Raw genomic sequence first — 14,491 nt, forward strand, 5'->3', positions numbered from 1 at the left:
TTTTTAGCCCAATGTGGGGCTCGAACGCACAACCCTGAGGCCAAGAGTCTCATGCTCTCCCGACCCCCGTGTTTGAAATCCTTTTTCCGTATGGTCTCTCGCTTCTGAAATTGCACTAGGCGATGCACATGCCCTTTGCAGCCATGAGGACTAGGAACTTAGGCTGCACATACACACCATGTACAGTGGTACCTCGGGTTAAGAACTTAATTCGTTCCAGAGGTCCGTTCTTAACCTGAAACTGTTCTTAACCTGAGGTACCACTTTCGCTAATAGGGTCTCCTGCTGCTGCCGCGCCGCTGCCGCGCCATTTCTGTTCTCATCCTGAGGTAAAGTTCTTAACCCGAAGTACTATTTCTGGGTTAGCAGAGTCTGTAACCTGAAGTGCTTTTAACCTGAAGCATTTGTAACCCGAGGTACCACTGTATTTAAAGCAAATTACTCCCCCCAAAGCAGGCATCCCCAAACTTCAGCCCTCCAGATGTTTTGGACTACAATTCCCATCATCCCTGACCACTGGTCCTGTTAGCTAAGGATCATGGGAGTTGTAGGCCAAAACATCTGGAGGGCTGCAGTTTGGGGATGCCTGCCCTAAAGAATCCTGGGAACCGCAGTTTGTTCAGGGCGCTGTGAATTGTAGCTCTGTGAGGGGTAGACGCCTCTCCGCTTGTGAGAGTTCACCCGTCGTTTCAGGCCTATATTTCGTTACAGCTTTTGTTACTCTTCGTGACCCCATGGACCATAGCACGCCAGGCACTCCTGTCTTCCACTGCCTCCTGCAGTTTGGTCAAACTCATGTTAGTACCGTAGCTTCCGTTACAGCAGTATAAGGACTTAAAGTTTGCATGTTTAAGAGCAGGCATAGGCAAACTTGGCCTTCCAGATGTTTTGGGACTACAACTCCCATCATCCCTAGCTAACAGGACCAGTGGTCAGGGATGATGGGAGTTGTAGTCCCAAAACATATGGAGGACCGAGCTTGCCTATGCCTGTTTAAGAGTAAGCAAATAAGGTAGGAAGCAAGCTGTTAGGATCGGGAAGGTGCAGTCTGTATGAAAATCAGCACTCCGTTGCCTCAGATTTGACCAGGCATAGCTTATGTACTGAAAGTCTGCATTTGCCAACAATATGAACTGGAAAGTTGCTTCAAACAAAGAAAAAAATTATCTCCAGGTCCCAGCCTGAAAACCCTGGGGAGACGATGCTAGTCGGTATAGATAATACTACATTCGCCTCTTCTTCTGAGTAGTGGTGCGAATCAGGCCCAGACAGAGAGAGCTAAGCATGTCAAAAGTTAGTGCCCATTAGAGACTGGTAGGGTGGAAGGCTGGGAGCCCAACAGCAGGTGGCGCCAGAGCCAATGACAGGCAGGGCCAGCTAATTCTAGATTTGCCCCATCCTCATCCTCCTCCCTTCTGAGTTTCTACAAGGGGCAAAACTAAGACTAAGGAAGAGGAAGAGGAGGAAGCTGGCAGGCAGGGCCACTCCCTGGAGCGATTGCAAGTAGGAAAGGAGGGAGGGAGGGGCTGCAGAACGAGGCTGGCAGGGCAGTGCCCCATGCTCCCGAAGGGACACAACCTCCAGTGACCAGATCCCTCTTGGTAAAACTCCCTACCAGGACTTGATGGAAACAGCCCTTTGAAACCCAAGTGTTTGTTCCCTGCACCAGAGCCTCAGCAGGTACACTGCCACTGGCCATGGAGGCTCCATTGAGCCATCAGGGTTAATAATAACTGCTAATAACTGGCCATAAGGTGGCTGAGTCAAGCTCTGGATAGCTCCAGGAGCTAAGGTTGGCAGAGATAACAGGGACCAGAGGAGATAAGGAGCTTGCAGTCAACAGAAAGCAATCCCAGAGAATAAATCCTTGGCAAGCATCTCCACGTGGCTTCCAGGGCTCAGTCCTGCCCAGGTCTGGAAAGTGGTGTCTGTTCAGAGGAAGGACAGGGGAAGCAGGACCAGCCCAGTCCCCAGCAGGCATCGCCATAAGTGATAGAGAAGAAATCTGATGCATGTCTAAAGGGGACCCAACTTCATTTGCATTTTCTGAAACATTGCACGAACCGGGACGCAGCCACCCTCTGAAGTTTGCACTTTGCCGAATTTTGCTTTGCAGCTCTCCAGCCAAGTCGGGTGTACAAAAACACATAGACAGGGGTAAAACGTGCATAAAACTGCATATAATAGCACATTAGGGGAGGTGGCTCTGCACAGATGTCTCTGTTAAGATGAAAGGCTCCAAAGGATAAAAAAAGAAGATGATGACTTTGACAATATACAGTGTTGCTTTAATTTCTTACGTGAATAAATCTAGCCGAACTCTAACTCCTCCATCAGCCCAGGGTATTTTCCGGAGGGACTCTATAAATTTGATACGCTTGACTTTCCATTGTTCGTTATTGCAACAGCTGCGTTGTGAATCTGATTATTGTTTGTTACTATGGACACACCCTCCGAGTGTCCCTATTTTCCAGGGACGTCCCTGATTTAGATAAGCCGTCCTGGTTTCTGATTTGATCCTGGAATGTTCCACTTTTCCTTAGGATGTCCCTATTTTCATTGGAGAAATGTTGAAGGGTATGGAGTTATCTGGCCCCCGAGTCGTCTGAAGGCAATCCTATATAGGGAAGAATTTTTTTAATGTTTAATGTTTTATTATGTTTTAATACATGTTGGAAGCTGCCCAGAGTGGCCGAGGCAAACCAGTAGGATGTGTATAAATAATAAAATTATCATTATGGAATGGGACATCCCTATTTTCATTGGAGAAGTGTTGGAGGATATGAAGGGTTGTTACCTGCATATTCTGAAAAACCTTTCAATGAAAATATTTATCTATATTGAAAAAGATGTCTCTATCAGGCAAAATCATATACAAAATTCATACACAAAATTCAGAGAAAGGCAGAGCATTTCAAAGGATGGTTGTGTCTTGGCTACGGTACTGTTTCAGAAAGCACCACAGATGTAGGTTTTCCGCTTGTGATCTTTTTAACCCGCACAGTTTCAAGCCTAAATATTGTTCCAATAGTAAGGACTAGCAACTTGCTTATTCAAAAACAAAACAGATGGAAAGAAAGCCGCTATGATCAGGAAGCTGCAGCCTGAGTTCTGCATCTCAGATTCAGGGCCGGATTTAGGTTTGATGAGGCCCTAAGCTACTGGAGGTAATGTCCAGCTGTCCTTTGCAAACAACAGATTGTCGCTGTTTTTTGTGTTGAATATATGCTATGTGGTAACTTATGGACCTAATAGGTATCTAAAGCCATTTGCCACTGTTGCTGTATGTAGGTTTTATTTCATTTCTTTTTTATCTAATATTTTGGAAAGGTACATCCAGTTGTTTTTTTCCTTTAATTTTTTTTTGGGGGGGGGCTAAGCTATAGCTTGTTTAGCTTATACGTAAAATCTGGCACCACACAGTTTTCACCAAGCTTAACTTGTGCCCTTGCCTTTGCAAAACAAACGAAACTAGAAATTTGCTTCTTCTTCTTTTTAAAGCATTTATAAGGAGATAAACACGGCAGCTCTCCCCCACATTTGCTCTAAATTTTGAGCGAGGCCTGGACCAAGTGCCCGCCCCATCCCTGGGGCTCGTGCACGAGAGAAGCTCCCCTTTCTCACCAGAGACTCCTCCCGAAACATGGATGGCTACCATCACAGCAATTCCACTTGCCAGGGCTGAGCTAAAATAGCCGCCCTTCGTCCCTTCGCTGGTGGTGGCCTGTGCAGATGCGCTCAGAGTAATCACCTAGGAAAGAGAGAGAGAGAAAATAAATAAATGGGGGGAAAGATCTTTGGGAGAATCTTTGCCCTGGGCCAGCCCTCCTGCCTCATGCCCACGTTGCCCCCCCCCCGGTGGTGATGGGAACCCTGTTTGCCCCGGCACCAATCATCTTCCATTTTCTGATGGTCATGGGGTGGAAGAGATGGGCTATGGCAGCGATGGTGAACCTTTTAGAGACCGAGTGCCCAAATGACAACCCAAAACCCACTTAAAGGTAAAGGTGAAGGGGCCCCTGACCATCAGGTCCAGTCGTGTCCGACTCTGGGGTTGCGGCGCTCATCTCGCTCTATAGGCCAAGGGAGCCAGCGTTTGTCCACAGACAGCTTCCGGGTCATGTGGCCAGCATGACAAAGCTGCTTCTGGCAAACCAGAGCAGCACACAGAAACGCCGTTTACCTTCCCCCCTATTTATCTACTTGCACTTTGATGTGCTTTCGAACTGCTAGGTGGGCAGGAGCTGGGACCGAGCAACGGGAGCTCACCCCGTTGTGGGGATTCGAACTGCCGACCTTCTGATCAGCAAGCCCTAGACTCTGTGGTTTAACCCACAGCGCCACCTGGGTCCCTTATTTATAAAAACCCACTTATATATCGCCAAACGCCAACATGGCAATTTAACCTGTATATCTTATTTCCCTCCCGTGTGTTTGACGTTTCTTCTTTATGACTGCTGTTGTCATAAATAACCCTTCATAAAAGTTATTGCATTACATTATTCATTAGATTATCTTTCCGTTGATATATAATGACAAGCTTAGTTGGTCTCTAAGGTGCTACTGGAAGGGTTTTTTATTATTATTTTGTTTCGACTATGTCAGACCAACACGGCTACCTACCTGTAAATATAATTTCATGGTATAACTCAGTGCTTTCTTTCTTTCTTTAAAAAAATGTTTAGGGGTACTCTGATTTTGGCTCAAGAAAATCACCACCGGGGGAAAAGAAATACAGTGAATTTCTTATCCAGTTAAATTCACAAAACGTTTAGGGGTATGCGTCCCCCTGTGTCCCCACCGGGGGGGGGAAGCACAGATATTACTCCAAAACAAAGTGGTGTTAATGAGCCATCAAACCTAGGAAATACATTTTTTCCAGAAGGTTCCACCATTATGGCCACTAGTGTACATTGGAGGGCTAAGAGCCTCCCTCTCCCAATTGTTAAAATAAGATAATAATGATTGTCTGTGTGTGATACATATATCAATAAACAAATAAATAAACTCAGCCAGATGGGCAGGGTATAAATAATATATTTATACCTGCTGGGGTGACGGTGCATGTGCCCACAGAGAGGGCTCTGAGTGCCCTCTCTGGCAAGCATGCCATAGGTTCGTCACCACTGGGCTATGGGGTCCTGGATTTTGGTTGCCAATAATAAATGATAATAATTTTATTATTTATATGACACCTATCACACTAAAACGTCGGCCCAGCCACTCTGGGCTGCTCCCAACAAAACACACTAAAACGTCAACCATTAAAACCTTCTCTGAACAGCGCTGCCTTCTGATGTCTTCCAAATGTCAAATCGTTGTTTAATCAGGACTAGGGAGTCCCATACCCCCCCCCCACACACCTGCCTGCTCCCTGTCTCCCAGAAACCGTATTTCTGTCTTGTCAGGATTCAACCTCAATCCATTGACCACCACCCATCCTCCAACCATCACAGCCAACCCATCAGAACAATGGTCGTGGTGTAGGGATGGGGCAAGATTTGGTATTTCAAGTTGAATTGATCCAATCGGAACGCTCCAAAACGGTATGGGAACTGGTATCTCTCAAAATCCCGGACAAACCATCGCTCCAAAATTAAAGCTTTAAAAATGTACCTATTAGAATCTGAGGAGTGCAGTCGCCAACAAGGAAGTTAAAAAGGTAAAGGGACCCCTGACCATTAGGTCCAGTCGTGACCGACTGGGGTTGTGGCGCTCATCTCGCTCTATTGGCCAAGGGAGCCGGCGTACAGCTTCCAGGTCATGTGGCCAGCATGACTAAGCCGCTTATGGCGAACCAGAGCAGCGCACGGAAACACCGTTTACCTTCCCGCTGTAGCGGTACCTATTTACCTACTTGCAATTTGACATGCTTTTGAACTGCTAGGTTTGCAGGAGCTGGGACCAAGCAACGGGAGCACACCCCGTCGCGGGGATTCAAACCGCCAACCTTCTGATCAGCAAGCCCTAGGCTCAGTGGTTTAACCCACAGCGCCACCTGCGTCCCCAGCAAAATCGGGGGGGGGGAGGCTTACTTCTGAGTAAAGAGCATGGGGTGGAGAGGCTTGGCGATGAGCCTATTATTATTATTATTATTATTATTATTATTATTATTATTATTCATTATTTCCAGGGCTATCTCCCTGGAGCACCTTCCAAGCAAGGGAACCTGAACTCCCGAACTATTTTTTGCATTCCAGAAGAGGTGGAAAACAAGCCTTTTGGACCCTGAACTTTGCCCCTCTGGCTCGCCCGCCCCAGGGTCAGGTCCAATGCAATTAAGCGCCCATTGCCCATGAAGGAAGGTCCAGCATTAACAGCAAGGCATCAAAGCGTGACAGGTAGCCAGGGCAGGGAGACCGAGGGTGTCTGGCTCAGAACCCAGGAGTCCTGGTCTCTCGAGCCCCATTCCTAAAAGCATGTCTTCAGAGACAGAACTCGGATCCAGATGTTGCAAACAGCCAACCTGCAGTGGCATGTAGCAGCAAGAGCATTAACATCACCTGGAAAAAAACAACCCCAGGGCAATTGATGAACTCCTACGGCTCCCTGGGTGATTACGAGGCTTTCAAGTTTTCTATTTATTTGGCGATGGGTTAGCAGGGAGGACGTCATAGAATCCGCTGGGCTGTAGTTTTGGATTGTCCTTTGGGAGCGTGGCTGGTTGTGTGTATGTTGTCACGGTGGACTCCTGTACGTATATCATTTTCGCTCCCACCAAAGGCCAACCTACGCCTGGGCTCTAGGAGGTCACATTGCAGGTAGGAAAGATGGAGAAATGGGATAGGGAGCCGTCATGCCGGCACTGACTAGTCATCTTGACACCGATACCAGGGGAGATCCTATGATGGATAATTAAACAGATAATTGGTCGGTGAGCAGTCAGGAAAGGATGCCGGGAGCATGGGTTTCTCAAAAACAAGTCATGCCAAATGAATCTCGTTTCTCTTATTTATAATTACAAGTTTCGTGGATCATAGGAATTATGTGGATATAGCATATGTTGATTTCAGTTAGGCTTTTGACAAAGTCCCCCATCATATTTTTGCGGAGAAGCTGGTAAAATGTGAACTGGACGAGATAACCGTTAGATGGATTTGTAGCTGGTTGACCGACAGAACCCAAAGACTGCTCACGAATGGTTCTCCATCATCCTGGGGGGAAAGTGACAATGGGAGCACGCCACAGATGATACCAAACTGGGAGGCTAATGCTGCAGAAGACAGAATCGGGTTTCGATATGGCCTTGACAGATTGGAGAACTGGGCTCAAGCTAACAAAATGGATTTCAACAGGGACAAATGTTAAGATTCTGCACTTAGGCAAGAAGAACCAGCTGCACAAATATAAGATGGGGGACACCATGCTTGCCAGTAGTACAAGTGACAAGGATCTAGGGGTTTTTGTAGACCACAAGCTGAACATGAGTCCACAGTGTGATGCAGCAGCAGCAAAAAAAAGAGCTAATCCTATTCTAGGCTGCATCAACAGGAGTCGAGTGTCCAGATCAAGGGAAGTCACAGTCCCACTCTATTTTGCCTTGGTCAGACCACACCTGGAATCCTGTGCCCAGTTCTGGGCGCCACAATTTGAGAAGGAGATTGAGAAGCTGGAAGGTTTGCAGAGAGGGCAACCAGGGCCTGGAAACCAAGCCTTATGAGGAATTGTTGAGGGAGCTGGGTATGTTTATCTTGGTAGAGACTGAGAGGAGCTACGATTGCCATCTTTCAATATATACAGGACTGTCACATGGAAGATGGAGCAAGCTTGTTTCCTCCTCTTTTGACCTAAACCAATGGCTTCAAGTTACAAGAAATGAGATTGTGACTAAACATCAGGAAGAACTTTCTGACAGTAAGAGCTGTTCAACCGTGGAGCGGACTTCCTTTAAAGGTGGGAGTGGACTCTCCTTCCTTGGAGGTTTTTAAACAGAGGTTGGATGGCCATCTGTCATGTATGATCTAACTGAGATTCCTGTATTGCAGGGGGTTGGACTAGATGACCCTCGGGGTCCCTTCGAATTATTCAATCCTGTGGTTCCAGCCCTCATAGCTCTACACAGAAGTCAAACTTAAACAGGAACATAGCAAGCCACCTTCTACCAAGTGAGACGATTGGGCCCATCTAGCTCAGTCCTGTCTACACTGGCAGGCAGCAGCTCTCCAGGGTTTTCAGACAGCAGCCCTGCCTGGAGTTTTCAGGGATTGAATCTGGAAAAAGCAGGTGCTCCACCACTGAGCAAACACCAGCCCTTCTCTGCAACATAGGGATAGAGGGATGGTGTACCAGCTCAGACCCACTGCTTCTTCTAGCTTAGCACTGTCGACACTAACTGGCAGTGGCTCTCCAGGGCTTAAATCAAGGGTGAGGGTCCTCTCCCCAGCCCTGACTGGACTGAACCTGGGGCCTTCTGCATGCAAGACAGATGTCCTACCCCTGAGCTGCAGGTGCTTTTCCATCTACCGTTTTCCCCCCGCCCCAAAACCAGCAAATATTTGCAACTTACGATCAACATGAAGACCCCCAGGAGCTCTGCGAGGCACTGGCGAATTAGGTGGCTGCGGAGACGGAGGCTGGCTTGCGCTCTGGCTAAGAAGCGGGTGTAAATCATCGCCAGCTGGGAGAGAAAGCTTTCCGAAGGCAGATCAGAAATACAGGTGTGTGTGTATCTGCAGGAGAGTTGCTCTCGGGCTACCGGTGGTAATAACTAATTATTATCAGAACTCGTTGCTTAATTGCCCAGGCAAGTTGTGTAAGAAGGGAGCACAGCAGCACACAAGCGAGAAAGAAGGGCATGGATCCCTGCGGCACCGCCTCTCCCCAGAGTTGGAATTATGACCCCTGTTGTCATCAGCGAGAGGCATGCTTGACCCATGCCAGTGCCACAGGCACGGCGAGGCTCTGCTGGACTTTTGCACATGCCCTTGCAATAACGTAGGGAGAGAGCCAGCTGGATCAGGCCAATAGACGCCCTCCAGCATCCCTGTTCTCGCTAGACAGATGCCCCAGTGGGAAACCTGCAAGCAGGATTCGAACCCAAGAGCCCTCTCCCCTCCTGCGGTTTCCAGCAACTGGTATTCAGAAGCATCGCTGCCTTGAACTGTGGAAGAAGAGCACAGCAGCTGTAACTAGAAGCCATGGATATATTCTCTGTGAATTTGTCCAATCCTCTTTGAAAGCCATCTGGGTTAGTGGCCATCACTGCCTCTTGTGGCAGTGAGTCCCACAGTTTAAGCATTTTATCTCTTATCTGTATTGACTCTTCCAACAGTTTTTGACTTTTTAATGGTTTTATTGACGGTTTTATGCTTTTATTGCGATAAACCGCTTGGATATATTTTTTTATGATATAGCAGCATACTTTTTCTCTTTTTTTACATTCTAGTGTTATGAGAAGAGAGGGAGAAAAACGTCTACTTTCTCCATGCATGGTGTAATTTTGTAAACTTCTATCGCGTCATCCCTTACCTGCCCTTTCTCTAAAGTCCCAAATGTTGCAACTTTTCCTCCCAGGGAGGCCAGATAGTTTTAAATAAAAGGACACATTCTACTCAATTCCCAGACTGTCTGTGGGCCGGATTGAGAAGGCGATTGGGCCAGATCTGGCCCCCAGGCCTTAGTTTGCCTACCCATGCCCTTGATGGTTTCGCTTGCCCTTTCCTGAACCTGTCCTCACTCTACAATATCCCTTTTTTGTGGTCCACTGAGGGTGCCAATTCAGGTGTGGTGGTGCACAAACTGTCCTGTGTCCTGTGTACCCATTTCCCCTTTCTTGTGTACACAACACACAGACACACAAAGAACACGAAAACATAACCTGGCCCGGCCAGAGAGATGGGCACATCTCAGCCAAGGGCTTGGCAGTACAAACAAAATGGCCGCGCTCTGGTCAAGGGGAATGTTGGTTGACAGATGGTTTCTTCCTGACTTTTTCTTCCTAACTGAACACCTGCTTTCATCTCAAGCTTTGTGTGTGTATGTGTGTATTATTAAAGATTTTTTTGATTTACAAAAATATGTGCAATGTCTCAAGCAGCGCAGGGAATTGTCTCCAACTAAGTTCTGCTTAAGAGTAGATCACGGAATATGCAGAGGTGCCAAGACTGACAGCTCTGATAAGAGACACAAATCTAGAATCTTTCAAGGAGGGCAGAAAACTTTTTCTAGTCTCTTTAAAAAATAATTTCCCTTACACAAAATCCACGGCAGGATTTGAAATTTAAGGCGGGAAATAGCAAAATATATCAAGAAACCTGTTAAGAGGATGAAACTGGAAACGATGGGATTTCAAGACACAATTGTATGCAACTGTGACTATAAACTTTGAGGATGAGCAGAAAGTCATTTTTATTGTAGAATAACTCTTAAGCGATCAAATGTAACTTTGAACCTTGAAATAAAAGAAAAAAGAAATCTGGGGAGGGGGGAGGGAGAGTAGACCCACAGGAATTATTCTGGTATCGCAAACATTTTGTAAAGGTTATATTTAAAGAAACGGACACTAGGTGGAATATAAAGGTTTTATTTTTGCAGTTTGCCTCCGGGCACTTCTATAGGATGATGGTATGCAGAGTCGCGTGGGCCGAGGACAAAGATGGCAGCCGTCCTTGCTGGCTGGGAAAGGTTCCCCACACCTGCTGTCAGAGCTTGGAGGCAACTTGAGTCACTGTTGTTGTTGTTTAGTCGTTTAGTCGTGTCCGATTCTTCGTGACCCCATGGACCATAGCACGCCAGGCACTCCTGTCTTCCACTGTCTCCCGCAGTTTGGTCAAACTCATGTTCGTAGCTTCGAGAACACTGTCCAACCATCTCGTCCTCTGTCGTCCCCTTCTCCTTGTGCCCTCAATCTTTCCCAGTATCAGGGTCTTTTCCAAGGATTCTTCTCTTCTCATGAGGTGGCCAAAGTATTGGAGCCTCAGCTTCACGATCTGTCCTTCCAGTGAGCACTCAGGGCTGATTTCCTTCAGAATTGATAGGTTTGATCTTCTTGCAGTCCATGGGACTCTCAAGAGTCTCCTCCAGCACCATAATTCAAAAGCATCCATTCTTCGGTGGTCAGCCTTCTTTATGGTCCAGCTCTCACTTCCATACATCACTACTGGGAAAACCATAGCTTTAACTATACGGACCTTTGTTGGCAAGGTGATGTCTCTGCTTTTTAAGATGCTATCTAGGTTTGTCATTGTTTTTCTTCCAAGAAGCAGGTGTCTTTTACTTTTGTGACTGCTGTCACCGTCTGCAGTGATCAAGGAGCCCAATAAAGTAAAATCTCTCACTGCCTCCATTTCTTCCCCTTCTATTTGCCAGGAGGTGATGGGACCAGTGGCCATGATCTTGGTTTTTTTGATGTTGAGCTTCAGACCATATTTTGCGCTCTCCTCTTTCACCCTCATTAAAAGGTTCTTTAATTCCTCCTCACTTTCTGCCATCAAGGTTGTGTCATCTGCATATCTGAGGTTGTTGATATTTCTTCCGGCAATCTGAATTCCGGTTTGGGATTCATCTAGTCCAGCCTTTCGCATGATAAATTCTGCATATAAGTTAAATAACTTGAGTCACTCAAGTTAGTAACTTGAGTCACTAACTAAATACAAGTTTGGAAGGACTCCAAGGTCAGATCCAGGGAGGAGACTCCGGGGAGACTTTAAATTTGCCAAGAGGGCAATTAACGAGGGCAAAGGATGAGGACCTGGCATTCGGCAGGAGAGACTGGTTTTGTGGGAGGGAACAAGTATATTTAGACCAGGGATGGGGAAAATCTCGGGTCTGGAGGTCTGGTGCATCTCTCCATCTTTACCTGGCCAGACAGACTCTCCCTAGGCCCCGCCCCCTCTTCAGCCCTTCCTCGCTTGTTCTTGCCTGGCTGGCAGGGGCGTAGCGAGGCACCGCGACACCCGGGGCGGCAAATTGCCATGCACCGGGGGGGCGATGTTGCTACGTAACGATGCATGCATCGCTACATGGCGGGGTATCGCTGCCTCCCCGCTCCTCCAAAGCCGCGCGCCTCCAGCAACAAAACTCCAGGTAGAAAGCCCACCACGCTGAGCGGGCTTTCTACCTGGAGTTTAGTAGCTTAAGGCACCCCGCTGCGCATGCGCGTTACGTAGCGGGGTATCGCCGCCCCCGGCGACTCCAATCCGCGTGGTGCACCTCCGTGACTCCCAAGCTTGGAGCAGACTTTTTACCGGGACACTGGAGGCTCGGCTTGGGAGTCCAGTGGCACCCCCCCCCCAGAGTGGAACCCGGGGCATACCGCCCCCATCACCCCCATTGCGACGCTCCTGCTGGCTTGAATGTGCCCTTGAAACCTGACCGTGCCTTTTGCTTCGCTGGGTGGAGGATTGGAAAAGGGTGTAGTGTGTACCGAAAACAGCCTGCCAAGGTGAACTTTGAATTTTTGTTCCACCCACTTTTGCCTCGGGCCTCGTCCACCACTGGTAGCTGTCTCCTCCTGCCCCAGGTGCAGAGCCTAAGAAGAGCTTGCTGGATCCGGCCAATGGCCCACCGAGCCCTACCAGTGGCCTGTAGGAAACACTCAACCAGGGCCTGAACAAAACTCTCCCCGCCTGCGGTTTTCAGAAACTGGTAGACCGAAACTTTGCTGCCTCCAAATGTGGAGGCAGAGTGAAATCATTGTGGCTGGTAGTCACTGAGAGCCGCACCTTTCATGAATTTGTCCAGGCTTTCTTTCTTTCTTTCTTTCTTTCTTTCTTTCTTTCTTTCTTTCTTTCTTTCTTTCTTTCTTTCTTTCCCTTCCTTCCTTCCTTCCTTCCTTCCTATTTTTTAAAAATAATTTTATTAGGATTTATAAATAGACATACAAAACTTAATACCAAATACCTTTTTTGGGGGGGGGGGGTTTGTCCAAAACTAAAACATTGATCTAAATACAATAAGAACGTAGAAAAAAGATAGAAAGAAAAGCAGGAAAGAGAGAGTATAGAAGAAGAACTAGGTAAGAGATTTTTTAAGAGAGAGAGAAAAATGAAGTTCAGGAATTAAAGAACTTCTGACTCTTTGTCTGGCTGCTATACTGCAGTCACTCCAGTTTAAGGTAAAGGTAAAGGGACCCCTGACCATTAGGTCCAGTCGTGACCGACTCTGGGGTTGCGGCGCTCATCTTGCATTGTTGGCTGAGGGAGGTACAGCTTCCGGGTCATGTGGCCAGCATGACAAAGCCGCTTCTGGAGAACCAGAGCAGCACACGGAAATGCCGTTTACCTTCCCGCTGTAGCGGTACCTATTTATCTACTTGCACTTTGACGTGCTTTTGAACTGCTAGGTTGGCAGGAGCTGGGATCGAGCATGGCAGGAGCTGGGACCGAGCAACGGGAGCTCACCCTATCGCAGGGATTCGAACCGCCGACCTCCTGATCGGCAAGCCCTAGGCTCTGTGGTTTAACCCACAGCGCCACCCGCCACTCCAGTTTAGCATCCTATAAAAGTCACGTTCTATAAACAAACATCATCTCCCATCCTCAAATTCCAACCCACTTTGAAAGCCGTCTAGGGGGCTATCCCTGCCTCCTGTGGGAGGGAGTTCCGCAGTTTAGGTATATGTGTTGCATGAAGGAGGATTGCTCAGCAGGAAATCTGGGCTTCCCATTGGGGCATTGGATCGACCACTGTGTGAACAGGATGAGGGACGAAGTGGGCCTCTTCCAAGGTTTTAACGGCACATCATGCCAGCTCAGGTGGCTTTGAAAGAGGCACAGAAAAAAAATCAAGGAGGTGGGAGATCATACGTCAGTTTAGGGCTGCCATATGTCTGACATAGCCATCGGAAACTGTGTCCAGTCAGAAATCACTGAAATGTCCAGGAGAACCCTAGCTCTAATAGCTCAACAACTCTGGCTGATAACTTCATTTGCCCCAAAGAGATCATGAAATCTGGGAACCCTATCTCAGCTGAGCCTCTCAGCCACAACAGCTTCCCTAAAACATCCAGCTTCGGAGGCAGTCTACCTCAGAAGGCCTAGAGATGGGCTCTGTCCTTAGAGCACTGCTGGTGGGCTTCCTCGAAACAGGCCAGCTCCATCCAGCTTGGGACAGGCACTCCATCAGGCTGCCTCAGTGGGAGAGAGAGGAAGCAGGAATCTTATACCCCCCTTTATTCATTGGGTAGTTATTTTTCTTTCTTTTCAGATTTGAGGCCGAGCTCCATCAGGCCTTATAAGAACAACTCTTTCAGAATGTGCGGCCTGAGTTTGTTTTTTTCCTCTTCCCTCCCTGTCCCTTTCCCCTTGCGTGCCGTGTACCTTCTAGGCTGTAAGCCTGCGCGTAGTGACTGTCTTGCTTTGACTGCATGTAAGCTACTTTGGGAGCCTTTTTTTGGCTGGAAAGCAGGGTGCAAATGCTCTAAATATACAAACAATCTGACACGATGCGATGGATGCGACAGGGTTCTTTGTCGAACGACCAAGCAGGAGGGTTTGCCCTTTTCATTCCTGCTGGAGGCAACTTTGGACAGGAAATAAGCACACAGAGAAAC

At 47.7% G+C, this 14,491-nt stretch overlaps 1 protein-coding gene across 1 annotated transcript in view; it reads right to left on the reverse strand.

Annotated features, from left to right (window-relative positions):
- Positions 1-8,704, reverse strand: part of ATP8B2 (ATPase phospholipid transporting 8B2) — a 70,967-nt gene extending 62,263 nt beyond the window's left edge. Inside the window, exons 1-2 of the mRNA XM_088659174.1 lie at positions 8,507-8,704; positions 3,625-3,751 (exon numbers count right to left, since the gene is read on the reverse strand). Of these exons, the coding sequence (XP_088515300.1) occupies positions 3,625-3,751; positions 8,507-8,611 (232 nt within the window). The 5' untranslated portion in view covers positions 8,612-8,704. The remainder of the gene's footprint in view (positions 1-3,624; positions 3,752-8,506) is intronic.
- Positions 8,705-14,491: the final 5,787 nt, after the last annotated feature.

This window comes from Zootoca vivipara, chromosome 16 (genome assembly GCF_965207765.1).
Source record: "Zootoca vivipara chromosome 16, rZooViv2.hap1.1, whole genome shotgun sequence".
NCBI classification, from domain to species: domain Eukaryota; kingdom Metazoa; phylum Chordata; class Lepidosauria; order Squamata; family Lacertidae; genus Zootoca; species Zootoca vivipara.